General features: G+C 39.1%; 1 protein-coding gene across 3 annotated transcripts in view; it reads right to left on the reverse strand.

Annotated features, from left to right (window-relative positions):
* Positions 1 to 24,451, reverse strand: part of SLC44A3 (solute carrier family 44 member 3) — a 41,329-nt gene extending 16,878 nt beyond the window's left edge. For all 3 annotated transcript variants that reach the window (XR_008965821.1, XR_008965824.1, XM_057373521.1), the window contains exons 1-11: positions 24,338 to 24,451; positions 24,000 to 24,107; positions 21,421 to 21,563; positions 20,839 to 20,975; positions 19,494 to 19,587; positions 17,966 to 18,135; positions 17,318 to 17,407; positions 16,564 to 16,688; positions 14,727 to 14,913; positions 6,958 to 7,123; positions 1,441 to 1,597 (exon numbers count right to left, since the gene is read on the reverse strand). Coding sequence is in view for 1 of the 3 variants with exons in the window: in XM_057373521.1 (XP_057229504.1) it covers positions 1,441 to 1,597; positions 6,958 to 7,123; positions 14,727 to 14,913; positions 16,564 to 16,688; positions 17,318 to 17,407; positions 17,966 to 18,135; positions 19,494 to 19,587; positions 20,839 to 20,975; positions 21,421 to 21,563; positions 24,000 to 24,107; positions 24,338 to 24,364 (1,404 nt within the window). In the remaining 2 variants the exon portion in view is untranslated. The remainder of the gene's footprint in view (positions 1 to 1,440; positions 1,598 to 6,957; positions 7,124 to 14,726; positions 14,914 to 16,563; positions 16,689 to 17,317; positions 17,408 to 17,965; positions 18,136 to 19,493; positions 19,588 to 20,838; positions 20,976 to 21,420; positions 21,564 to 23,999; positions 24,108 to 24,337) is intronic.
* Between the last annotated feature and the right edge of the window lie 537 nt (positions 24,452 to 24,988).

A 24,988-nucleotide genomic window follows, 5' to 3' on the forward strand; every position in this document is an offset into this window, starting at 1 on the left:
AAAGATGATTTTACTAAAACTGTAATATCTCAGTAAGTACTGCTTGTTAGAAGCCTAGAGGAAGAGATTTCAACTACAATCTCCTCTCTGATTCTGCTTGAACACTGGTGTGTAGAAAACATCTGTAAATTTCCTGCAAGCTTCCAGATGCCTGGCTTTTTCTGTGTTCACAGAGAACAGCAGCGCTTTTGCAACGGTGGGGAAGCCTGGGTGAGCTCTATAAGAATGCAGCATCTCTTCTCCATCCTTTTGAAAGGGGCTATAGCCTGTCCTTTCTCCCTTCGAAGAAGAAAGGTTACTCTTGGGGGGATCCTTCCAAGGACTGAGGACATGAGCTGGCCTGAGCACTTTCTAGCCTCTTTAGCAGCAGTTACAGCTATGGGTCATGCCATTGAATACTTGGGAACTGGACTAAAAGAATCCAGTGCTGCAGACACAAATAATCTTTCTTTGCTGATTCAATCTGCAGTTATTCAGTCACAAAATCATGTAACAAGCAAGTCTTGCTTTCTCTAAAGGCAGGAAAAGTTCCARTTTGTCCCACCTACTGTCTCTATACAAAGTTCTCAGTTGACACATTTCACCAAGTTCTATAATCAGAACTTTCATACAAAAACCCAGACCCCACCTTGCAAGTGTTTTATTACAGGCRGTTTTTATTCAAGCATTTACAACCTATACCTATACATGCCTCACAGGTATGGTCAATGTAAATACCCTGTCATAACTATACATACCATGCTTCAAGACTAAGGTAAACCCTAGAGGAAAAGACCTGCATTTAAAACCTTCTCTTCAATCTTCTCCTAAAATCAGAGCTGTGCATTCATAACAGACCTCCCTCCTCACAAAAGGGACTACAGTGGTGTGCTTCCAGCAGAATAGATGTGGAGATGCACAAAAGATAAAAAGAAGGCAAAAAACATTCAAAACTGCCCAGCTCTGATTTTTATGTATCTTAAAAGATGTGTTTTGGATACTACATGAATCTCAAGAATAGTTCTTGCTTCATATATTCTTTCTACAAAATCTTATTACAAAGCAGAGGAAATATTTTCTATAACAGATCTTAAATCTTAATCTTCTCTAAACCTTCTTAAATGCTTCTTAAATATTTATGATGCAGAATTTTTAATAGAGCATTCTGCTAAATTTTTCCTTTATCCTTCATAAAAACCTTTATATATAAATACTAAATAAAGGCGGGKTTAATATTGGTATTTTCTGCTTTTAACAATATCTGAGTCGAGAATAAACAGGAAGCATTGACAGTTAAGTTGAGAGGAAAAAAAATCTTTCCTAATGAAGAAAACATRATAAAATATAAAATCCATGCAATATAATCTATTTTGAAGCAAGAAATATATTCTTCACTTTTTTTGCCCCATGATCGAATCTTTACATTACTATTTTTATAGTGTTACAGAAGTATATACCTACCTTTTGGTTTAGAATATTGTAAAGGTACAAGAAAACAATCCTTGGTATTCTCAGTATTGTGATTAGAAACGAACCTTTTATAGCAGTTCCTAGATGATAGCAAAAAAGAACTGATATGGAAGACAGGACTGGGTGAGGTGGTGGACTATTTTTATTTCTAGAAAGAAAAAAAAATTATAAATGGTTTAGAAACATTTTTAAGAAGATAAGCATTCTTTTCAGTATTTGGAAATTTTAAAGGTTAAGCTGTTATCTCCTTTCCTATTTGAACTATTCCAGTTTCTCCAGTGACCTCATCTGAATGCTCACCTTAGTTCAAAGAAAAGCAGCCAAATTTATAACTTCTGGATTAGTTTAATTCTAAGCAATGACTGTTTTCTGTAATGGAAAAATACCTAGGAAAAAACCTACAATGGAAAGTAGAAGTAAATGAAAAATATCCAAGAATACTCCTTTGAATACCTCTCTCCAGTTTCTGTCACTTCTCTTATTCTCTGCAATCTTTTATTTGACTGTTGGTTCTGCAAGATTTTAGTCAGAGCGAATGAATCCACTTTTTTTCTTCAGTGGCAAAATTAAAACTAGAAAAAAACCCACAAGTTCTCACAGGTAAAACTGAGAGCTATTAACTACTTCCATAGTTTCAATTGGTCAAATTTGGTTTTARATTTTGTTAAAATTATTAATGGGTTGGGTTTTTTCCCCCCCAGAACATGATTCCTTTTAAAATGGAATGCATAAAAAAAGGAATATCATACTATATGTTTGGAATCAYAAACGGAACTAAAAACCTTGTAGTTCTAGTGCACACTAACTGTATTGTTTAGGAGAAATAATCTCTCTGCCAAAATCAAAAAGCAAAGACCAAAAAAATGGCCTAAATACAAGTTTTATTTTCTTGYTTCCTTTATAAAGGTCAGTTTAATGTCAGTCATTTACAGACTGTACTATGACACAACTCTCAAGAATTTATGTAAAACCCAGGAAATCAACTTAAAGAAACTCCCTCACACCTTCTCAAATGCTGTAAAAAACTAAAAAAGATCAATTCGATTAACACTCTAAGTACCTTAAAAATGTTTCATAGGATTAAAAAAAACCCATGCCAGTCAAGTCATAATTAGCCTTTCTATAAAGTAACTCTTAAGCCCATGGTCCAACCCTGAAAAATTTAGTTAGGCAACAGAACCTAATTAGGCAGTTTGACTAAGTAGCTAAGTAAAGATCAGACCTAATATCACAAATAAGAAGCTCTGTTTTCAAAAGTGATTTCTTCAAAATCTCTGTTATCTTGAAAAATCAGCAGTTTGCACAAGAAATTAAAACATAAAAAGGCACCAATAAGAGAGTGACCAGTTTGGGCTGAAAAGCTCTAAAATATATATATATATCAAATCCTCACTGCAGCAAGGATTTAAATCATAAATACTATATTTAAGATAGGGATTACAGTTCTGCAGAGTATCCTGAACGTATCATTGCAGTTCATTCAAACACAAAAACTTTGCAGTGGAGAAGTGGTATTTAAATATGTGAATATACCACATTATTTGAAATAGGAAATTCCAGCAAAGCAGTTGCTACATTTATTATTTTTGTCTTAAAACCAGGGGAACAGCTTGGGGGATAGTGGAATTTTATACTGAATAAGGCAGTTTGAGGGTTTTTTTGAAGTCATCAGATTTCTACATTAGAAACACACGCATTGCAATATGGATTAATTATTCTATTCACATTGAGCCACTGTTTCTTTCTCCCCCATAAACTACCTTACATGTAACAGTGTCAGATTGATCTCAGAACATAAATTATTATGTTTCTGCAAGTTAACGATTAACTAGTGATAACACACAGAAAGGAGAAAGTTTATTCCTGTGTTAATAATGTACTTGTTACTAAGGAGAAAAATGAAGACGGKTTTTGATATTTTAAACAGGACTGAATAATGAGCAGGAATGCCAAAATTTGAAGCTTAGTTTAGATAAATTTTTACACATTTGGATGTGTATTTACCAAGCAAAAAAATTATCACAAGAACAGGGTCTGACAAGGTTTCTTGCTTTGCTTCTGAATAGATTAGAAAAAGAACAGATTTTCTTTGTAATTCTTGTTCAGAGTAGGAAACATAGGAAAGCAGCTCAACACAACAACAGGTGATGCTTGTGACTGTAAACAAGCTCARGGTTGGCTTAATCATCCACCTACTCCCACTGCTCTCAAGGCTGAAGTTTCACCCACCTTTGTACATTACATGGCTGCAATCCTGAAGTGACTTTAGTATACAATCATTGTGTAGTAGATTTTGTGCATGTGAATTCCACAGCACGTGCACAAGGTATCAGGAGAAAGTGGGAATCTGTCCMCAGCTTACTTTTTCTCTTTGATATTTCTATTTTATGTTATCATAAKATTGTTTGATTTACATACGACACTGCTATTCCAAAATCCTGTGGACCTGTATTCAATACCACATTATCTTTTAATAATTTTATTTCTTCAGTATTGTCACTTGCCATAATTTTCTCGTGAGTTCTGTGACMCTCATAATCTTTTTAAAAACCTAGTTCATTGAATCAAGTGATCACACATGATCTTGGCTTTCATTTTAAAAACATTTTAAAAAATGTAATCTTTACACACCCAACAGACATAGACATTTGAATGGSGGAAAAGGGCATTTTTAAATTTCTTTAAAATCCTGTCCTTTTAAGAGCTATGTTTACAGTTTTCTTCACTCATGTATCACCAATTTCAAAAACTGTTTAAAAATAACTTTAGTATAAAATACTTTAGAAGTGTTAAGGAATGAATCTTCTATTCCTCAAGTAAATATGAACCTCAATTTTTAAACAAATACAATATATTAAAAGATYTGTAATAAAAGATACATTATCAGACTAGCAGAGACCACCCAGACTGTACTTCCAACTGCCCTTTTAAATGATCTCAAAGGCACATGGGACAGGTCTGACTACATAGATGCTGCTGGCTTTTTTACATCAAGTACATAAGTAGRGCAAAGAATGTCCATAAATATTGCAGATATATTTGAAGAGCAAGCCTTTAGAAGSTGGTTCTAGTTAATCTCTCAATGACTTTGGTGCACATCCATTAGCCTTCATCTATGATTCACCAGGGGAAGTATGTATGTCACTGCTGCTAGAAGTTGTGGTACTAAACACCTTAGATAGATAACCCCAATCCTCGATTTGAAATCTGTGCAGTGATGTGTGCACTGGAGTTGCTAAAGAAGCTCAGACACGGACAGGACAGTGATGCCTGCGACATGGATCAAGTTACCATATCACCTTCCTTTATTCTCAGTGAGAGAAAAAGACTCATCTCCCTGAAAAAATAAACCTGTAACACCTAAGCACACCAAGGTGAGACTAAACCTTCATGTAAAACAGCAATTGTAACAAAGAAGGCCCTTTTCAAAGTTGTAAAAAGCAATCATTAAAAAAAAGATTTCTATTTATTCTTATTACATTAATAAAATACTTTGTGGATTCACAAATCTAAATAAAAGAAGGCATCTAAATAAAAGAAGGCAAAATCCATTTTCAATCATGGTCAAATATATGTAACCTGTAAAAGCTAATCCAGGTAAAATGATCCCCTGCCCATCCCATTTGAAACTCAGCTGTGGCTGTTGGCCATGCAGCACACTGCTGAGCGTGCTGTGGAAGGAGATTTCCGCAGGGAAAGGCCATGCCATTTCCTCGGAGCACTCACAGGGCCAGAAGAAAGCCTCTCTGTAAGGTACTATAAACAAACTTGTGACATGCCTTTATGATGCTGCTCCCAGGAGTACATTAAAAATGCACAGCAKACAAGCTCAGAATTGCTGAACAGCTGGAGATAACCCTTGCCCTTGCTAGYGTGACTGCTCCTGCAGCTAACCACCCTCTCCCCATTCCTGCACTGCTCTGCATCTCTGTGGATCTGTGCTGACAGCCTAAATGCCGGGACAAGGGATTACTGCCACAGAAAAATTGCATCTCCCCTTGCAAACACAACTCTCTGAATTCAGTACATGTCACCTGGCAAGCAAGAGGGGAGCTCGATGGTAGCTGTACAAAATTATATCAATACAATAGGGAGCAGGAACCTTCTGTACTTGACAGCCAGTTCCTGCAGCAGTAAAAAATAGCTGGAAAGCGGAAGCCCCTAATGCARCAGTAAATGTCATCACAGCAGTTTCTACAGGTGCTTCCCTGCTCTGCATGAACAAGATATCCCTTTGCCTTGGGGATTGATATGGCGTACTGTACCAAAATGCACTGCAGCATACAGCCCAGGAACTCAGCAGAACTACTTTACTTTCCTGTGCTTTCTCAAGCCAATTTAAACAAACCTTTAGTGCCCAGTATTCAGTTGCTAAAGCTGAAGCACATCAAATGTGCTTACAAGACAAGAGTCACTCACTATTCACAGCAGCACAGCCACATGAGTTCCCTGTGTTCAGAGCTTCAGCAGGAAAAACTTCCAGGTCCTATTATGGCATGTAAAATAGATTCCAGAGACCACCAACAGAAACTTGCTTCCTAAGTTTTGRAGAAGCCCAAAGTCACCCTTCCCAGCTCCCCAAGCCAGATGGCCCTGCCACCAGTGCTCCAAGAGCTGTCTCTGGCAAGGCTCCCCACCTCAATCTCACATCAGCTTCCTCAAGGGTTAATTTTTCAAAATAATCGAGGTTATCATGATATTCCTTTAATACAAAATGAGGAAATGCCTTAAAATGCCAGAGTTTTTCACAGATCAGAAAATCTCATCACTGGGCAAAGAAGAATAGAGCACTGAGGATGAGAGAGCTCATAAAATACTTATGAGGATAAATGTTATCAGGAAAATGCTCTCTTCATCATCAGAGAGCTCAACAACATATTGTGAGATTTAAATCTTCCCCTGCAATGAGTGCATAAATCCAATTTGATTTCATTTTACTTTTCTTCATTTCCTCCACATTTACCTTCCARGGAATGTAAAATTCAAGGAAGTTTGTTTGCACATGCCTAAATACTTAACAGTGTTAAAGCATTTATAGTTAACTGAAAATATCTGCACAGAATGAGAAAAAAATGTATTAGGCCAGGCCGTTATGCAGTCAGAACAAATGGAAATGCAGAGCAGGGATGAACACTTACAAAGAGGTCAAACTGTCATGAATACATGAAATTACCAAGAAACTATATATTGCTTCTCATTTGGAACTCACGCAGTCTCCTGGAAAAGGATCAGATGCAGCCTGTGCCTTCTGATTGGCAATTCCCTTAGAGTCTAATGGCTTATATCAAGGCTAAGTTTGGCCCTGTAACTCCAGCAGTTAGGGCTAAGTCACATYAATATCATGCACATTGCAAAATCTTACTCAAGATCTTCCAATAAGCAACATTATTTTATTATAAATTGGATTTTGGTATTTACATAAATTGCAGTCTATTGGAGGCTATTTTTCCTAGAAAAAGATTGCAAGTAAATGCTGCAAAATCCCCAAAACTGCAATTCTGCACTCACCTGTTGAAATAACAAGTAACCACTGCCCCAGCAATCACCATTTGCTGACAGGCAAGAATGAATTCACTAGTCCAGATAAGGCCAACGAAATGATACCATGCCATGTAGCAAATTCCAGACAGAGCTCTGTATTCTACTTGTCCTCCTGAAGTGGACTGTGCAGTACCTGAAGTTGGGATTACACCATTGTAATTATTATAACATGCCAGATAAGGGTGGAAAGGGAGGAGGGGATGGGGACAAAGAAGTACATGGAAGTGCTTCTGTGTCTGTTCTCCTTATTTCTCAAAAAATAAATCTTACAAAAAGCAAAAGATTGTGTTTAAATTGGGATTGAGAGACAGCTCAATAAAGGAAAGAGGAAAGCTACATATTAGTAAAGATTTCTAAGAGGACATTATTCAAGACATGAGTAATCAAATAGTTCAGAGGTAAATGAAATCTTAATGTTAATTATTTGAATTTTTWAAAAAATCATAGTTATGAAATGCTTTAGGGTTTTTTTTGTAAGAAGCAAAAGAGAAAGACTGCAGAAAAATATTAATAACATACTGTTGCAATGAAACAAAGTAGTATTTTAATTACTATTACTAAACAGAACCATGGCCATTGGTTTTCTGTTCTCTATGCTTTGCAATTGTTGTGGCCTTTTTGCGGGGGGGAAAAAACRTAGACATCTGTATACTACCACTATATGCTCCAAAGTTACTACTGTATCCAGGAACTTGGGCAAATTAATTTATTCAAGCTAAAATTATTCTTTTCACTACTGTTACTAACAAAGAATTTATTCCATATTCAATAGATGGCTTTTCACAAAAGGTGGGGGCAACTCATATTCCTCAACAATCAGACTTTTCTCTGTGTGATCCTATTTATGGCACTCAACTGCAAAGGCTAGTCAGGGGATAATGGCATTAGGACCATTTGGTCCAAGTGAAAGGTCTCTAGCTTCCTAACATGCTGCTTTTTAAATTTTTTTGTTTATTTTACCAAGCCTTCAGTCTATTAATGTTAAAGAGAAACATGTTCACCAAATAAAAAAATGTCTGGAGGTGAGTAGTTTCTTATTCCAGCTCAATGAAAGAAATAACAAAGTGAGGCATAGAACTGGCTATTACTGCTAGAACAGCAATAAAACTTAAGCTTTAATGCTTCATGTATTCATTTGCTGGATTTGGCAGTGGTAGATTTACAGCTGGAGTTGATGATCTTAAAGGTTTTTTCCAACCTAAATGATTCTATGACTCTGTGTTCTTCTACAGGATAACACACCACCCTTAAAGTTAAAACTACCACATTTACAAAGCTATCTAGGAAATGGTTCACTTCTGGCCTGTTTTTCTACAGCCACAGACTTCTTACTCAAAAATAGCTAAAAGTAGAAGCAGTAAAATTAGAAGCAGCAATCAGGTTCAAGTTTTTTAAGTTTTCAGAACCAAAGTCTATTTGTCTGTAAATTATGAAAGATATTAATCTATCCCATAGTAATACTGCAACATTATTTTAAAGTGCTTTGAAAGGATAAAAAAATGCTACATGGGTGAATAAATACAGACATGTTCTAACATTTTCTTTTCCTAGAGGTTAACAATATTGGCTGAACAGGCAAGTTCTTCTCCAGTGCTGTAYGGCTGGTCATTCATAGAACCACTGTTGTGCTTCCAATACACTCAAATGTATTTCAAGTCCGTGAATTCCAAGATATTTGATGTTTTGAAAAAGCTACTGCTCAGATCTCTTCTCACAAACTCTCCATCATTCCTCCCCATCCCATGCCTCCCTGGTTTTAAGTTTGCAAAAATGGTTTTTTTTTAAGGGGAGTTTTGGAGGATATAGTCACTTACTTAAGTCATTATAACAAGGAAGGCACTATATAATTCTGAATTCAAGAGATTTTTCATTTCCCTTGCAGGCTCCTGACTGCCTTTTCCTGCAGCACACAGCACTACAACTAGCCAAATACACTCATTATCCATAGTCTACAGCCCTTATTGAGGGAACTTYAGCAAACAATACATCAATGAGATACAAGGTGTCCTACCTCTCCGTTTTTATGCAAAGACATTATGCCATTTGGTAGCAGGATTAAGCACATGCTCCACCATGCAATCCACCTGAACACGTCTGTTTCCAAAATAAGCCTGTTCAGGCTTTGTTTCTGTAGTGTTGTAATGAGGACTGATAAATGCACATATGGCAAGTGAATTTTGTTTGGTTTTTACCAGCCTACTGAAATAACCACCTGCAGTAACAACAGTAATGGCTTTGTCTTTCCTGGCCAACCTTATAAATGGACATGTGCACAGTGCTGTGCTCAGCTGCCCAGGAATCAGCCAGAGCCACTTGTGAATTCACCTTTGATCACTTTGTTGGTCAGGTATGCTACACTATTTTTGCTTCTTCACAGAAGTCTGTTTACCAGTTAAACATCCACGTCTGATTCCCTGTCTTCTGTGCCTACCAGACATGCATAATCCTGTCAGCAGAACTACATGCAATGCTATTTTTCTATGTCAGTAGCTAAGATAAACTTTTAAGCTATCCTAGATACCCTGTTGAGAAAAGAATATGCCATTTTCCTCATCACTGTCCTGTGATCTGTTCATACAAACTAAACATTTTCAACAAAGCCCTGAAATACAGTTTAATCTGTCAATAGAATATTTTTCTCCAACTACACAATCACGAATCTTTCCAGTGTACCATACTCTCTTAGTGATAACGTTWACAAGTAGGTAAAGAAGTGAAGTCCCTACAGCTGAATCACCGAATCTAGAAGCCTTTGATCAGTACAAGTGTTGATCTGCTGCCAATACTTCAAAAGAAGTGATGTGAACAATGCAAACAGGCACAAGCATTTGCAGCAGAGCTCAGGAGAATTTCTCCGTGGGGCTGATAGCCCAGAGCTGCTCTGGCAGCCAGCACAGGAGTGCAATGAGGCACGAGGCACGGGTGGGTGCCTGCAGTACCTTCAGCTACATTTTGGGACTTCCAGACTTAGGTCAGATGTTCTTATTCGGTAAMTGCTGCTGTGAGGTTTTGCTGATGCCTGCAGCAGTAGGATGTTGTAACAAAAATTCCTTGGAAGTCTAGTCCAGCAATTTCCTTATCACAAAGAGYCACTGACAAGAAAGCACTGACAGCCTGTTTATCAGTTCCTGTTAACATGAAAATATGCTACGGCCCTCCCACTTCCCAGTGAGGAAAGTTTCTGGCATCATATGCTGAATCTTAGTGCTTCCTGCAACAGAGTTTWTTGTGTTATCTTATTCAGTATTTTTTCATGCAAATGTATTTACAGCTAAACTATCTGACTGCAATTGGAATGCTAAGGCCCCTGCAGGAAATACATTTTTATTGCTCATTTTGCCACTGCACAGCTTTATGCGGCTGTTCTGCTGCTCATCTGTCTGTAGGATGCAACTTCATTACACAAAAAACTCACACCACCTTCTACAGGCACTGTATTTTTGCCATGTGGACCTCACAGTTCCTGCATGCTGGAAAATTGAAAGACATGCTCTGCTGTGCCACATGGCCACTACAGTTCTGCAGTGAAATACCCACAAATTAATGAACAATWAAACTCAATAACCCTCAGACATATCAGCTTTTCCAAAGAACAGCTGAATTCCATTCTTAGCCAGCTAATGGTTCTAACTGGTGCCACTGCTTGTGCTGCCTAAAGTCTCATGAAGTCTTGGCTTTTCTCCTAGTTTTCTAGGTCTGGAATTCACTCAGTCTCTSCTGCTCTTACAGATTCTGAATTACCAAGGTACTTAGGCAAGGTGCYTACCTTAAAATGCATAAGTAGTCCCACTGATTTTAATAGGATTATCCATGTGTTTCAAATTAGTCATGTGCGYAAGTACCTTTCAAGTGCAGGCTATAGCTTTCTATAGCTCCCAARAAGTTAGTTTTTTTTTCTCACAATAACACTAACTTTTGGAAGAGAMGTAAATAAGGTGCCTGCATGGTGGCATAATGATCAGGTGCACCACAGCTGAAATGAGGATCAAGTACTCCAGACCCGTTAAGATGCAGAGGYACCATAAATATTATATAACTAGTGCAGACTGAAGGAAAATGTTAAGAACAGGTGCAGCACAGCAGCAAGCCAATTCCATTTACCCATCTCTGTATCACACAAAAGACTAGTATCTTTGTAAACATTTCAATTTTTTTCATCTTTCTTGGTTTATTTGCATTCAAAATACAGTCTGCACAGCCCCAGAAAATATATTTGTGAGATGAAAATGTCTAAGTGTCAAACCGAAGAAAATCACCACCTGTATTTCACAAACTGGATCCTAGATGGGCGACTATTTGTCAATCAAGAAAAGAAATTGCTCTGTAAGAGAACGCATATCTTCGGAGATCTTCACAGAAGTACTCKAAAGTGGTTCAGAAAGTCCCCAAAACTCAAAATAATAATAAAAAAAAAAAGTCTTCTACTTGCTCAACAATTGTAGAAAACTAATAATACAAAGGTGTGCTGTCAGTGCGTTATCACGCATACAGTATTGTATTGCATTTATCGTTATAGGATGTGTGAGTACGAGCACAACAAACCCCAACCTGTCTTAGGGTGAACTCCTTTAACACTCAGCATTTCAGAGGACTCATCTTTGCGTTGAAAATTTGACATACACCCTAATGGAACACTCACAATACCAAATGCCTTTTACTGTTCGTCATCCCAGTTTTGAATTACAAAACAAATCAGAGGCAGAGTAAGGGGCTGGAAATCCAAACAGCTGTCCTGCTGACACCAAGCTCCTGTCACTCTTACAGCTCTGGTCAGCCTGCGGRCCGGATCCCGCACTCCGCGGTGTTTCTCCGGCCTTTGTTCCGTTTCCCCGCAGCGGCTCCGCCCCGCTCCCTCAGCCCCGGGCGGCGGCAGGCGCTTCCCGCGCTGCTGCGGCGCCCCCTGGCGGCCCGAGCGCTGCGGCGGGGGCTCCCCGCGGGGACAGCGACAAAGGACTGTCCTGATCAACACAGCCCGCGAGAGACACAGCCCAGTGCACCCACAGCGATAACCGAACACTAACTGCCATTTTCGCATCTGCATTCGTGCKTAGCTTTTCACTTACAAGTGATCTGGAGTATTTATCAAATGCACATACTCTTGTAAACGCTAACATGATTCAAACAGGATCTCATAAGGGCTGATATCTGCACTAAAAATACCCTGCTAGAATATCTCAGTCAAAACCTGTGTTTTACTAGATTGCTCATATAAGCAATATGGTGACAGTTAAGAGCCTGGAAATTACCTTGCTTCTTATGCTGAATCTGAAAAAAGTCAGTTCCTTCAAAATTGAAACTTTATCATCTTTCTGCTGTGCAACAAGCTTATGCTGCCCTCTGTACTGTACCGGTTCCATCACTTGCTGGAAACATCAGCATTGCTATTAAGCTAGGGAGAAGACAAAACATAAAATACCTTTGACGCAGGAGCTRTGTGCTGCACTATGAATGTAACAGCAGGCCACTGCTGTTTGAATCTTACCCTCCAAGAAGGCAGAGGGGAAAAAAAGAAAGTTGAAAGAAAATGCCTAGCAGGAAACAGAGACGATAAGCAATGAAGGAAAATGGCACAACATGGAAAAAGCATAAAAAGCCTCTCAAAAACAGTTTTCACTGGGRTTTACTCCCCTGTGAATATATGTGGAATTTGTTTCTGGATATAATGCACAAGCCACTATTTTCATGCAAAGTCTATAAAAGCATCCAGAAAATATTCAACTGGTTCCCCATCCTGCTCTTATAATCAAGCTTTTTCTGTCACATGAGCTAAAGTATTTCTACTCTACTAATGCCWGCTGCCTTTCCTAAAGCTTTTGAATACAACAGACTCAGCTGGCATTTTCTAAACTTAGATATRACAAGGGCAAGTATTACATCCTTGYGTGTGCAAATTAAGATTATCAGTTTGATTTAACATAAAGGATGCAATATTTCCTCTAACAGTTCTTGCTAATTATATTTTTAGAAAATCTGTATRTTGCAATTAATTTTATTGTCCTGTTATTAAATTTACTACAGTTAATGTTTATCTTAAATTGCACCTGATCCAAGCAGGTGCATGAAAAGAACAGTTGGTAGATAGCTTTGGAGATGTTCCTTTCTATGAAGTCTGGTCTGAAGCAGTCATGAGGTATCTCACTAGGCCAGTTGCAAAATTACTGCTGTCTGTTTGATCTGTACATAAATCATATAAAGACTTTGCAGGAAAGCTAACAACAACACTGTTGTGTTTTGTGTCCAGCACACAATGCTGCTTCTGTATTGGGAAAACCTAACTCAAAGGAGTGTGGAGAAGGAATATCTGTGACATCTAAAGGAAAGTGCATCAGCTTGACCATTTAGTGAGGGGGAACAATTCACAGAAACTGCAGTTTGGACATTTGGCCATGCTAGGTCTGACCCATMTGCAGGAGAAGCAGGTTATCAGCTGCTTCAAACAGCCATTCCTAACAGGCACAATTTACTCAGGAAAAGGCAGCAGAAACAGAGACTTGCAAATCTGCACAACTCTCCAATGAAAGCTGGAGGGAAACTGATCCCAGTCTAGCCTAAGCAATGGGTGTGATTTGCAATGCCAGCATGGACACAGGCAGAATCTCATGTTAGAAGTGAATTGGGTCTCATAAAGAGCCCCAATCAACTGAGACAGAAGCASTTGTGATGGAAGAGTAGTGAGGTACCTGACTCCTGGAGGAAGGGAATGCAGCCAGCTTTGCTCAGTGGGCTCAGCTGTGGAAAGGCTGGAGGTTTCCCTTGCCTAGCAGGAATCTGTAAGGCTGTACTAAGTAGTTACTGCAGCCTCTGTCTCAGGGGGTGGTGGAAACACAAAGTAAAACAACAACACACAAGTATTTGTAAAGTTAGGTTTTCCACACAGGTATCACTGCCAAGTTTAAGAAAAGAGAAWATCATAAACAACAGTCTCTGTCCACCTCAATTCAACATCAGTTTCAACCCAAAGGATAACAACTGGCTCCTAAGAGTGGCCCTAGAAATTTAAAATTAAAATTACCTTCCCGAAATCATAATGATTTTCATGGACAGAGGCTGATGTCTACATGAGGAGTGATCCCCAGAGCTATGCAGGGTTTAGCTTCACTTCTTTGTATGATGTTCCACAGAAGGACAAAGAGTCTTTCACTTGAATGGAATGGTGCTGGGTCAAGGGACAGCATCCAAATTACCCTGGTTCAATCAGTGACAGATGTTACAGAGGTAAATCCCTCAGTAATACCATTTCCATACTAAAAATCTGTTCTGACACATCCTTCATTGTGCTTGATCTTTTCCGCAGAGCACCTCCTCTACAAACRCAAGAACCACTGGATTAATCCAAATACTGTTGCATTAGCCCAAATGATAGCAATTCTCACTGAACTCCTGCTCTGGAGCAACCTTCTGCCTCCAGGATAAGAACATGCTCATTTTGTAAAAATCGCACTATAAACTGTATCCTCCTTCCTGTTACTTTCTTCATTTAAGTACATCAAACATAATCTGTATCTACCACAATCTATTATCAAATAAATGAGAAAGAGCAACACTCAGATATGTCCATATATGGATGCAAAATGGCAATGTAGAAGACTCCAACAAATGTGAAATAAAAGGAACAAATAACTGAGTAACAGTGCTAGGCCACATTTTGTACACCAACACCAAGAGGCCCCACATTTAAGAAGAGAACTTAGGAAATAGATAGCGCTCAGTCAAGAACATGAAAAGCATTTACTTACCTGCAGTTCCTAAGCTAAGTAGTACAGCAACCCAAAATACCCAGAACACAATGAGAATCAGAAAGGTCCAGAATGGYTGGAACAGGAGGAAAGGAATTCTGCCAATGATTTTACCAACAATTCGAAAGAGCTGTACAGCGAACGGAAGCCTCTTTCTTAGTACAACTATGAGGGAAAGCAGAACAACCTGTAACAGGAAATAAAAAGACAAATTGTTGGGGGCTTTACCTCAAGAAAATTATCAGACTTGTCAAATATTGGATCAGAGAATACAGATTTCACAAAGACATGAGAGTAAAGCAATTTATACAATCTTAGTACACATTGCAAAATCCTCCTGAGACACAGTTTGTGTTCTCAAAGAGCCTGTGGATTAAAATCTGGTTTTCTGAAATAATTGGTGCTGGTTCTTTTTAAACAAAATAGGATTCATAAAACTTTAATTCATCTAATGGAAACAATCTGTTTTGCTTTACAGCAAAAAAAAAAAAAAATGTATATAATACATTGCTTTCACATACCCTGCATGTAATGAACTTTTAAACTTTCTATTCAGGTCAGCTTGCCACTGTTCAGTTTCACCAGTCCTTTCCTGCAGTCCACAACCAAACTAGTTTAAGAGCTATGTATGAATGGGAACAAAGCAGACACAAAATGAAAACTTCTTTGAATAAATTATTGTCTTCCCAAAGTAAAAAAATCAACCTGCCAATAAAAAAACCCTGAGTCTAAAACTCCATAATATCCCCAGTTCTTTGTATGTGAGGAACTATGAACAGCAGTTAAAAGGAAGGCTGGAATTTATAAAACAATAAACACAAACAGCGGCAATTGCTTCACCAGTCTTCTTGTCTGCTCTAGAAAGAAGCCACCAGCTCTGAAGAGAAGTGTAACCTGCAGCAATGGATGCTCCCACAGTTCTGCAAAGACCAGTGAGCTGCATTGGAACATGGATTCAAAGGAACATTTTCTTACCTCTTTGGTATCAGCAGACATAAAAAGGCCATAACTTATAGAGGACATTAAAAAAAAAAATCTGATCTGTGACACGTTATATTTGTCACTGTAAACTGTTAGACTGTTCATATCTGGCAAATTTCATATGGATCTTACTCATGTCTAAGAAAACTGGACAATCACATTGACAAATGTCTCATGAAATACAAATTAACTGTACCCTCAAATTGAGCAAGTGCTCCTTTAACATTGCAACATCAGAGTGAAAAAATCACTTAAGAAGTTGCAAGCCACACTCAGATTTTCTACTGTAAAACAAGGACAATGAGAGAAAAACAGAATTTAACCCATAACTTGAGGTCTAGGCACTGCTGCCTGTGTTGCATTGCCCCTTTCATTGTCCAAAAGAGCTGACACCCCTTCCTCCTACTGACAGAGTGGGATGAACCCATGATCTCATGTTCATACTCAGCCAGTGCCCCAGTGTTTATTCAACATGATTCTCCAGTGAGCTGATGCAGAACAAAATCAGGATGGAACACAGTTCTTGAWTTTTTACACCAACAACACTAACACTGTTTGTACACGTTTGAAGTGGGGCAGGGCTGACGAACAAATTTCCTATGAAGATAAAAAATTATTTTTCTAGTWTTAATGGGGGCACTGGAACTAGATTTTTAGGGATCTTTAAGGTCCCTTCCAACACAAACCATTGTATGATTTTATGATTATACTTAAATGCATGTAAGAAGATCCTGGAATTTATTTTCATTTTCCAATTTGACAGGAATTAGGAATTATTTTAACTGTTGCAGAACCACTGTAGTTCAAGTTTTCAAGTTACAGCCTCTGCCATTGCTTAGGACAAAATGCTACTTACGGTAACTATTGTTGAGAAGATGGCATATCCAAGCAGGAACTTTGCATTTTCCTTTTCTGTTTCCAGTTCAGTGCTAGGGTCATTCTTGTAGTCATAGTAGAGCCACCAGAGAACACCTGAGACAACTGAGCAGACAAGAGCAGCATGAGGATGGGCAGAGCACACTGCTGCTCACAAGGTGATGCCTGCCTGGCCTCCCTCCTCAGCCTCCTGCCCTCACCCTGAACCCACACTCGGCTTGAGAATTCTGTCACTTAGCAAAGTGAGGCACAGTAGCAGTGATCACAGAAAAAATTCACATAGTGGCCTGTCAGTCTGAGGTAAAACCACAGCAGACTACTTGGTTTTCTTGCAGTTATTCTAAGGCTCAGGCATGTAATTTCATTGTGGAGATACAGAGCTAACTTTCGTGGAATGGCAAGCTTTAGCCAGACACATTCCTATGGTTCTTCGTTTCTTAAGCAGGCAGTAAGAGTTCATAAAGCATTCTTTGAAACAGTAGCATTTTCATAACTGCATTCATCTGCCAAAAGAAATGTTGTTTCCAGGCATCTATAAAAACAATAAACATCACCATTATCCCAACACCCAGCAGCTGGAACAGCACAGCCAGACCTTGGCACCAGAAGGCAAGCAGGGCTCATGGAAATGACTATGGTATACTGAAGGTTGTTGAGGATGGCCCTGAGAAAAGAGGATAGCTGTTTGTCCAGCTGCTAATCCTTCAGTTCAGTCAAACAGTAAATATACTTACACAACAACCCGAATACAACCAGTGCAATCAGAGTATGGATGAGGAGGGGCTGAATGAATCTGAAGGCTAAAACCAGTCCCAAAGAGAAGGCTGAAAAATAAATGAAGTAAGTTTGAGCGTTACAACCCATTTAACTTAACCCCTTTTGATTTTAAATATAAATTTAAGGTTCTTGCAGAATTTGGGCTTTTATTTTTAAACAGTAGTCTCAAAAGCAATAACATTGAGTAAAGCTGGCAAGCTTTTTAWCATTTAAAACACTCAGTTACCTGTAACTTAAATAATAAGGAACTTACAGCTGTCATATTTCACCATGGGAATTACTAACTTTCAAATAAAATTTTCTATAAGATTTAAGTTCCAGTGCTCATGCTGATGTCATTTTTTACATCCACAATTTCTTACAGTCCTTGAAAAGAGGTGTATAACCATGTCATGGAACACAATCTGATAATTCATAGAGCTGCATTTCATCAGTCTATTATACACCTTCTGTTAAAACCCAATCACTCTTCCTTTAAAAACAGCTCAGTCCAGAAAATATGAAAAAAAACCCCACTTTTGAATTAAACATATGGACTTAAAAGAAATATTTGAAACCCACCTTTTAATTGAATATCATTATTCACTTTTTACTTATAGCCTTACCTAATGCAAGGACACTCAGTCCTATCACAGTATCTCTTCCTGCCAATATTCCACTGAGAATTCGATGAAAAACATCCATTTCATTAACCATACTTATTAGGACAGATGCATATTTGGAATAGCATTCAGGATGTTGTGGAACACATCGATTAAATAATGGAAAGGATTTACTGAAAGGTTAAAAACAAAAATGGCAAAAAATATTAATTACAGGACAAACAGTTTAAAATCCACAAATTATAAACTGCCACTCTTCACAGAGTGTACTCTCATAAAGGGAGAATGCAGGTATCATCTGCAAAATAAGCGCCTAATAGTGTCGTGCCTGTAACACTACACCAGAACATTCAAGATCAGCCTTAGGAAAAAAAGTAACAACTATATAATTAACTAATACCACTATCAGCCCATAGCTCCTATTCCCATTCTAGTGAAGCAGGTGTCTGGCTTCACCTGCTTTGTTCCATGTTTATGTAAAAACTAAGTTCATGTTAATACAGCTGCAACCTATGTCGTTGTAGATAATTCTAGATCAGAAACACTTCACATTGTTTTTATGATATTTAAACATTCTAAAAGCCACACCAAAMCAATGTTTGCAAGGTACAATTAATGGCATTAAACATTTATACAAAATTATTTGGCATTCCCAGCCAAGCTTCCTGCCCACATTTATAGTCCCACTTTGGCAGGGCTGCACTACGACAGTCAAAGGCATATTCTTACCTAAAAAGGAGAGGTTTTGTCATCAACAATTAAAAACTTCTCTAACTAGCTTTACTTCTACTATGAAATATTACTGTGCAAGATGAGTAACTTYGCTGAGTTCCTTGACAAGCAGAGAAAAGCCTAGAAAATTGAAGAAATAAGTGAAACATGCYATATTTTTACATGCTCTCCTTTGATCCATTGAAGGTAATGTTTTTATGTCTCCTGCTTTCTACCRTTCACTTTGTTCTTCCATTTTCTCCTGTTCAGAGCAGATGACTTAGTTCTGCAAACACAGAGATTCCACTTCTTTGCTGTGTTTTCATTCCACAGTGGAACTTAAAATCATGGGTTTAAGAATTTTRACTCACAAATGCCAGATTACAGTAACAAGACAGTAACATCCGCAGGTCTATGCTTCAAGCCAGCTGGCTATAAAATTATTCCAATGGAAATTTCTGGGCTCAGGGTAAGCACAAAGATCACATCTTTGGCATTGAGGAAGAGAGCAAAAATCTGTGCAGGAGGTGAGTTTTTCCTCATATGGAGCGCTTTTCTCCTAATTTGGAGAGGGAAAAGTCTCTTAAGGATAGAGGAACGGAGGGAATGCAGTCCTTGTTTATTCTGTGGAACAGGACACTGGCATGTTCACAGGCATATAAAAGAACTCGTAAGGATACACTGGCAAAAATAAATAAACAAAGCAAAACCATCCTGACGGTGAAGCGTCAAGCCAAATACAAAGTGTGAGTGAGGAAGTAGCAATCCGTAAGAAACTGTTTAGATTCAAGGATGTTGTAAAGTACCCAGTAATTCTTACCTTGGTGGAACTGGCAGTGTGGGACACAGCTGAGCTGCCCTTGGATTTTGTGTGTAACTGGAGACATTCAGGTTGTAAACACAAAGAAAAGAGCCTAGAAAAGGAAAAGAAAGGGGAAAAAAGTAACTTAAAATCAGTAAAAATTTGAGAGAAAAATACATTAACAACTAAGTTTTATTTACACTTCTGTTTTGATCTCTTAGCAGGTCATAATCATCCCTGATACTCCTGTGGGAATGTAAATAATAAATTAGGTAGCTGTGTAAATCTAAAGCAACCTCTGCAGAATACATATTCAGAAACTGAACTTGTGCTGGAATCTAGCTGAAATATTACCAGGTACTCTACWGATAATACTCTGTTCCATTACACAGTGCTTCCGGGAAAGAAAGGCTGGGTACAGCCAAGTCATTCAAAATGCAAGACTTCTCTCTGTCTTGACRTAAAAACATGCCAGCAGTTTTAGCTGGAATTTGATGCAATTACATTTTGTTAGACTGAAAATACCTATATAATGTCACGTGTTTGCAGCTTTTTATATGTACCAAATGATGTCAGACTACCCCAAATTTAAATTTAAAAAAAAAATATTGTCAATTTAAATCCCTTCCAAACAAAACAGCAAAACAAAAAAAGAATGGAATACTGACGTCCAGTAAAAATAGCCACTAATACTCATATGGTCTGAAGTTTATWAATATCCCATGAAATAAGGCTTAGGATACAGATAATTTTGTTTATGTGTTGGACATGAATAAACCGGAGCTACCTCTTTTGCACAACAGCTATTTCTGACAGAATTTTCATCTTGAATACCAGAATCAAATGAAATTTCTAGGTGTGTCCTGTTTTTGGCTGGGAAGTGAGTGGCTGTATGCTACTTAGTTGCCAGCTGGGGCTAAACTACAACAAAATGGAATAGCAAACATTGGGATCTGATATCTAGAGGGATAAAACCACTTGTGTCACCCTGGAATCATAGTTTAAATTTAAAGGAACCAATTGGCCAAGCTTCTCGAATAGCATATGGGCTTTGGTCAGCTACTGGCACCCCCACCCTTCACTAGCTCATTCTCAGCAATCAGTTTTCTGCTGCATAATCTCGGCACATTGCAGGAATTAATCAACAATTTTCTAAGTTGCATAAGAGAGCTGTAATATTTTTAGAAACAATGGCTTTGAAATAAAACAGAAACAAGACATTTTATTTTCTGTTGCCATGACCTCTTCAGGAAATTAATGGCAAGATATGACTCCCGAGTGTAAGAAACATAAGAATAACAAAGTGAAAGCTGCTCAACTTTTCTACAGATACACTAAGATATTCATATTCCCCGTGGCACACCATTATTCCTTGCAAAACTCTGGAGATCTTCCAAAGAGTTGAGTTGCTCTTGTGGACAACTTGACACACACAAGGAAACTGAACTGATTTTCAGGCTTTGTATTTCCAGGCTGCATGAATTCAGAAAGAACACGTACCTAGAAAGGAAAAAAATAGCCTCTTAAAAAAAATAAACCAACAAAAAAAAACTTTCTTAGGTTTTTATAGGTTTAAACTCCAAACCTTCTTTCCATCTGAAGTGCAACAAAGCAAATGAAACTTTTCCCAAAGGAGTCAGTGTCATGACTGAGAGCTTCAACATGCAACTTCCTTAAGTAAAAAGATTTGCCATATAGAATGACTGCCTGTTTGGCTGAAGTCCCRTTTAACATACTCTTTAAGAAGAAGGTTTCATAAAGCATAACAATGTAGCACATTTTCAAATTCYATCTTCACTTTTTAATTTCACTCACTCTTTTGCACCAATCCCACCTTTTTTGCATTTCGATACAACAATGTATACAGAGATGTGCAACTAGAAGATGTGTATTTTACTAAGTTCTCAAACATTTGATTTATTTAGACATTATCTGATGTACTTACTTTTTATTAGTCATGTCCAATCCAGAAAGGTTTGCCCCTTCTACAGGAGTGTTCTTCCGACCACATATGTTCCCAAAGCTGTCATATCCAAGCACAAGTCTTTCTGCAGCACCAGCCACCACAGCATAGCCACCTATAAACATCTGTTAAAATATTTTTTTTAATCTGAAAGCATGCTAAGATAGCTTTTCCTTTCCCATTCAATCAATACTCCTTTTAAGTATTTTTGTCTCGTGGATGCAAACAGCTAAATCTAAAATTCACCCCTCTGCACAAGGCCAGAGCAAGTTTAGCTCTTTTGCTTCCTTAGAGCTTTCCTTCTTCTATTGTTGAAAGTATATAAATTAAGCAGAACAACACATGAGAAGAAAGACTGAGGTCCTAATAAGAGGAAAACATAAGGTGCTAAACACCGGCCCTAGAGAAATTCATGTGTATAACCAGGCAAGATCACTCAAATGGTGARTTTTCCTGTGCTCTCTGCCTCTTATTTTACAGGGTGGCTTTCAAGACACAYTTGGGCAATATATCTGCTGCCATAATGAGTCCTTGAAGCTGCTAGTGAATTGAATCAGAGGTATTTTTAAACACAACGTATAATTAATATTTTAAACACAACCGTATAATACAGGTTACCTGAAATTTCAGGAAGAGGAACTCTAACACACAGGAAAAACCTGGAGAGAGCCACACCACACATTAAGGTGACACTGTCCTGACCTTTTAGTCGTTCTGCTGTCAGAACAAAGTCCSAGTAGATCATCTCCCAGTAAACCCCAGGGGCATCTAAGTACCTCTGCTGGCCAAGTAGCAATTCTTAGTCAAAACAAATCACCTTGTTTAGGAATGCAGCTTAAACCCTCCAGAACCCCAYGAGGGTCAAAACAATCATTGGAAAGAACCTTTGCAAGTGCCAAGAAGCAGCAATTCCTCTGTGAAACTGATGAAGTCCTGAGCACAGCTTTACCCAAAGGTTTATTAACAGCACTGCAGCTACTGAAGAACTCAGTGATCCAATCTTCTCCTCTGTCCCACGGGGTGCAAGGCACATTTCACACACACCACGGACAATCACTAATCTCTGTGGCTATGGGCCAACTGCTGGGAGCAGCCAGACTTCTCAGTCCCACATTAACCACTACTACTTTTAATGGATGTGATTGCTCATATCAGAKCCAGCACAACTCTAACTTAGTTTCYAACCTAACATTTAGAGCCTTTATTTGTTTTTATGCTTTTAATACTTGTAATTAAAGATTGGATCTGGGCAAAAACTGAGTCTCACACACAAACATGTGCTTCTTTAGTCCTTAGGGCAGTCTCATTTTTGCTTATAATAGACTCTTATTTTGCATTCTTAAATAGTTCTGTATTTTTTAAAAATGATGATTGCATGTTAATGCTGTCTCACTATGGACRTCTTTGTAGAGACTCCACAATTCAAACCAACATACTACTTTGTGGATGTGATTTGTTACAATAACAAAGTATTTCCAGATCCAGTTTGTTTATATAGCAAGTATTTGTTAATAATTAAAATGTTCTCAGAGGGAAAACAAGGAATGAGCTGGCACGGTAACTCAACTGAAACAGGCTTTCAGAAAAATTCTGGGATCCTTCTAAAGATAAGCGTTACAGGTCCACTGTGTTGGTGATTTTTTTCAGTTTTTTAAAGTGCAGAATGCTGGATGCCAGCCATAAATATTGTTAGGTAACAGAATAATAGCTGCAGGGATGTACGTGGCCATGATACCCATTTCCACAGAGCTATTAATGTGGTTTCAATTTGTTCACTATGTGAACAAATTGGTGTCATAACATTTTCTTACATAATTAAAAAATGAGATCAAACACAGGAAAACAAATGCATGTGTGCAATAAGCTACTTCACAGAAACTGAGCGACAAAAACAGTGAGTGAAACCAAACAAAAATCCTAAATCCTTACAATTGACAGGGTTCATCTGTGGCATTCACTTCACTGATCAAAGCACTAAGCATTAAAAACAGCAGCTAAAAACMCTACCTGCTCACTAAGTTCACTGTCCATTTATGCAGCATTCAAAACATGCAAGCAATATTCTGCATTAGCTTCCATTAAAAAAGTTACTATGAACAGAATTTAAAAGTATATTTATGAGAATCCTGACCAGACTCAGCAATAGCATAAAAAGCCCCACTCACACTCGAGAAAGACAAAGCCTGTTCCCAAAAGCTTGTGCACTGTTTTAAGCACTAGGCAGATTGTGACTTAATGCAGCATCAGATGGACACGTTGCAAGATATCAAGGCTACAATGAATAAGTAGAATAAAGAGTCCAGACAGAGCCTAATTTACAAAAAAAAGCCAATTCTAAATAACCCAGCCCTGTGTTTACATGGTATCTAAAACACATGGGCAGAGCTTAGAAGTGTGACAGACTGCACCGCCATAAAACTGAGATCTGTCCCTGGGCAATCCTGGCACCTGTGCCCGTGACAACTGCAGTTTAGATTAAGTGTAACACTATGCAGAACYCCATTAAGCTTGGGTCTGATTTTTTCTTTCAGGAAAACAAACAAACAGACAAGCATGCTTACCAAGCCAGCCCAGAAAAGACAGAAGAGGAGCAGCCACAAAGTGTCTGTGCACTTTCTGTGAATGACTGGTCTCCATTCTCGCAGTTCAGAAACACTATCTCCAGAGTCCTAAAATGAAAAAAAAAGTTCAAGAAGAGAAGAAACCAAACTTCCTGTGAAATTACATCAAGTTCCAAGCAGTGGCGRTTTCAGCAAGCGCGTAACTTGGCGCTGTCGTTGCCGAACAGCCGCGGCTCTGTGCCTGCCACTCTGTGCACAGCGAGGTGCGCTGCCCCCCGCWCGCCCCGCAGTCTCCCCGCCCCGCCGCTGTCCCGGGCACTGTCCGGCCCKGCGCTCACCCGCCGCCGGCCCCCGCACCGCTCCATGGCCGCGCTCGCCGGGCCGTGCCGTTCTCCGCGGGGCGGGCGGGCCCGGGGCGCAGCCGGCTCGGCGGGGCTACACTGCCCTGGGCTCGGCTCCAGCGCCGCGGGGCCGGGCCGGGCCGGGCGGGGGCACCTCTGGCAGCTCCGCCCGCCGCTGTGCCGGGCACTGCCGGGCCCGTCCCGGCCGCTCCGCTCGGAGCCGCTCCGCCCGGAGCCGCTGGCGGGAGGAGGCGGCATTGCTGCCCGGAGCGCTCCGCTCCCGCAGCCCGGCTCCCGGCACAGAGCTCGGGGGTCCCGGCGGGGCCGGCAGCTCCTCCACAGCCGCAGGTTTGCACAGGGACCCCGGCCGGGGGGGAGCTTTGTATTTCACTCTTCATTAGTTTATTTCTGGGAATACCTGAGGATTTGTTACTGCCGGCACAAAATKGGGGCTTTGCATCCTGTGAAGCCCACTGGCTGCATTATCAATACACAGTCAGTCATAGACCCTTTTCAACTTGTTTGGTTACATCAAGCTGACGCGTTATGTTAGGCTATACACACCTYTCATCGATGTCCATATGAATTTTGCATGTACAGGAAAAAAACCTGCAATTACTGGAATAACATAGAATTAGGTCAATTCTC

The sequence above is a fragment of the Malurus melanocephalus genome, unplaced genomic scaffold (assembly GCF_030028575.1).
Source record: "Malurus melanocephalus ecotype Western Australia unplaced genomic scaffold, MMel_1.1 scaffold_8, whole genome shotgun sequence".
Classification (NCBI taxonomy): domain Eukaryota; kingdom Metazoa; phylum Chordata; class Aves; order Passeriformes; family Maluridae; genus Malurus; species Malurus melanocephalus.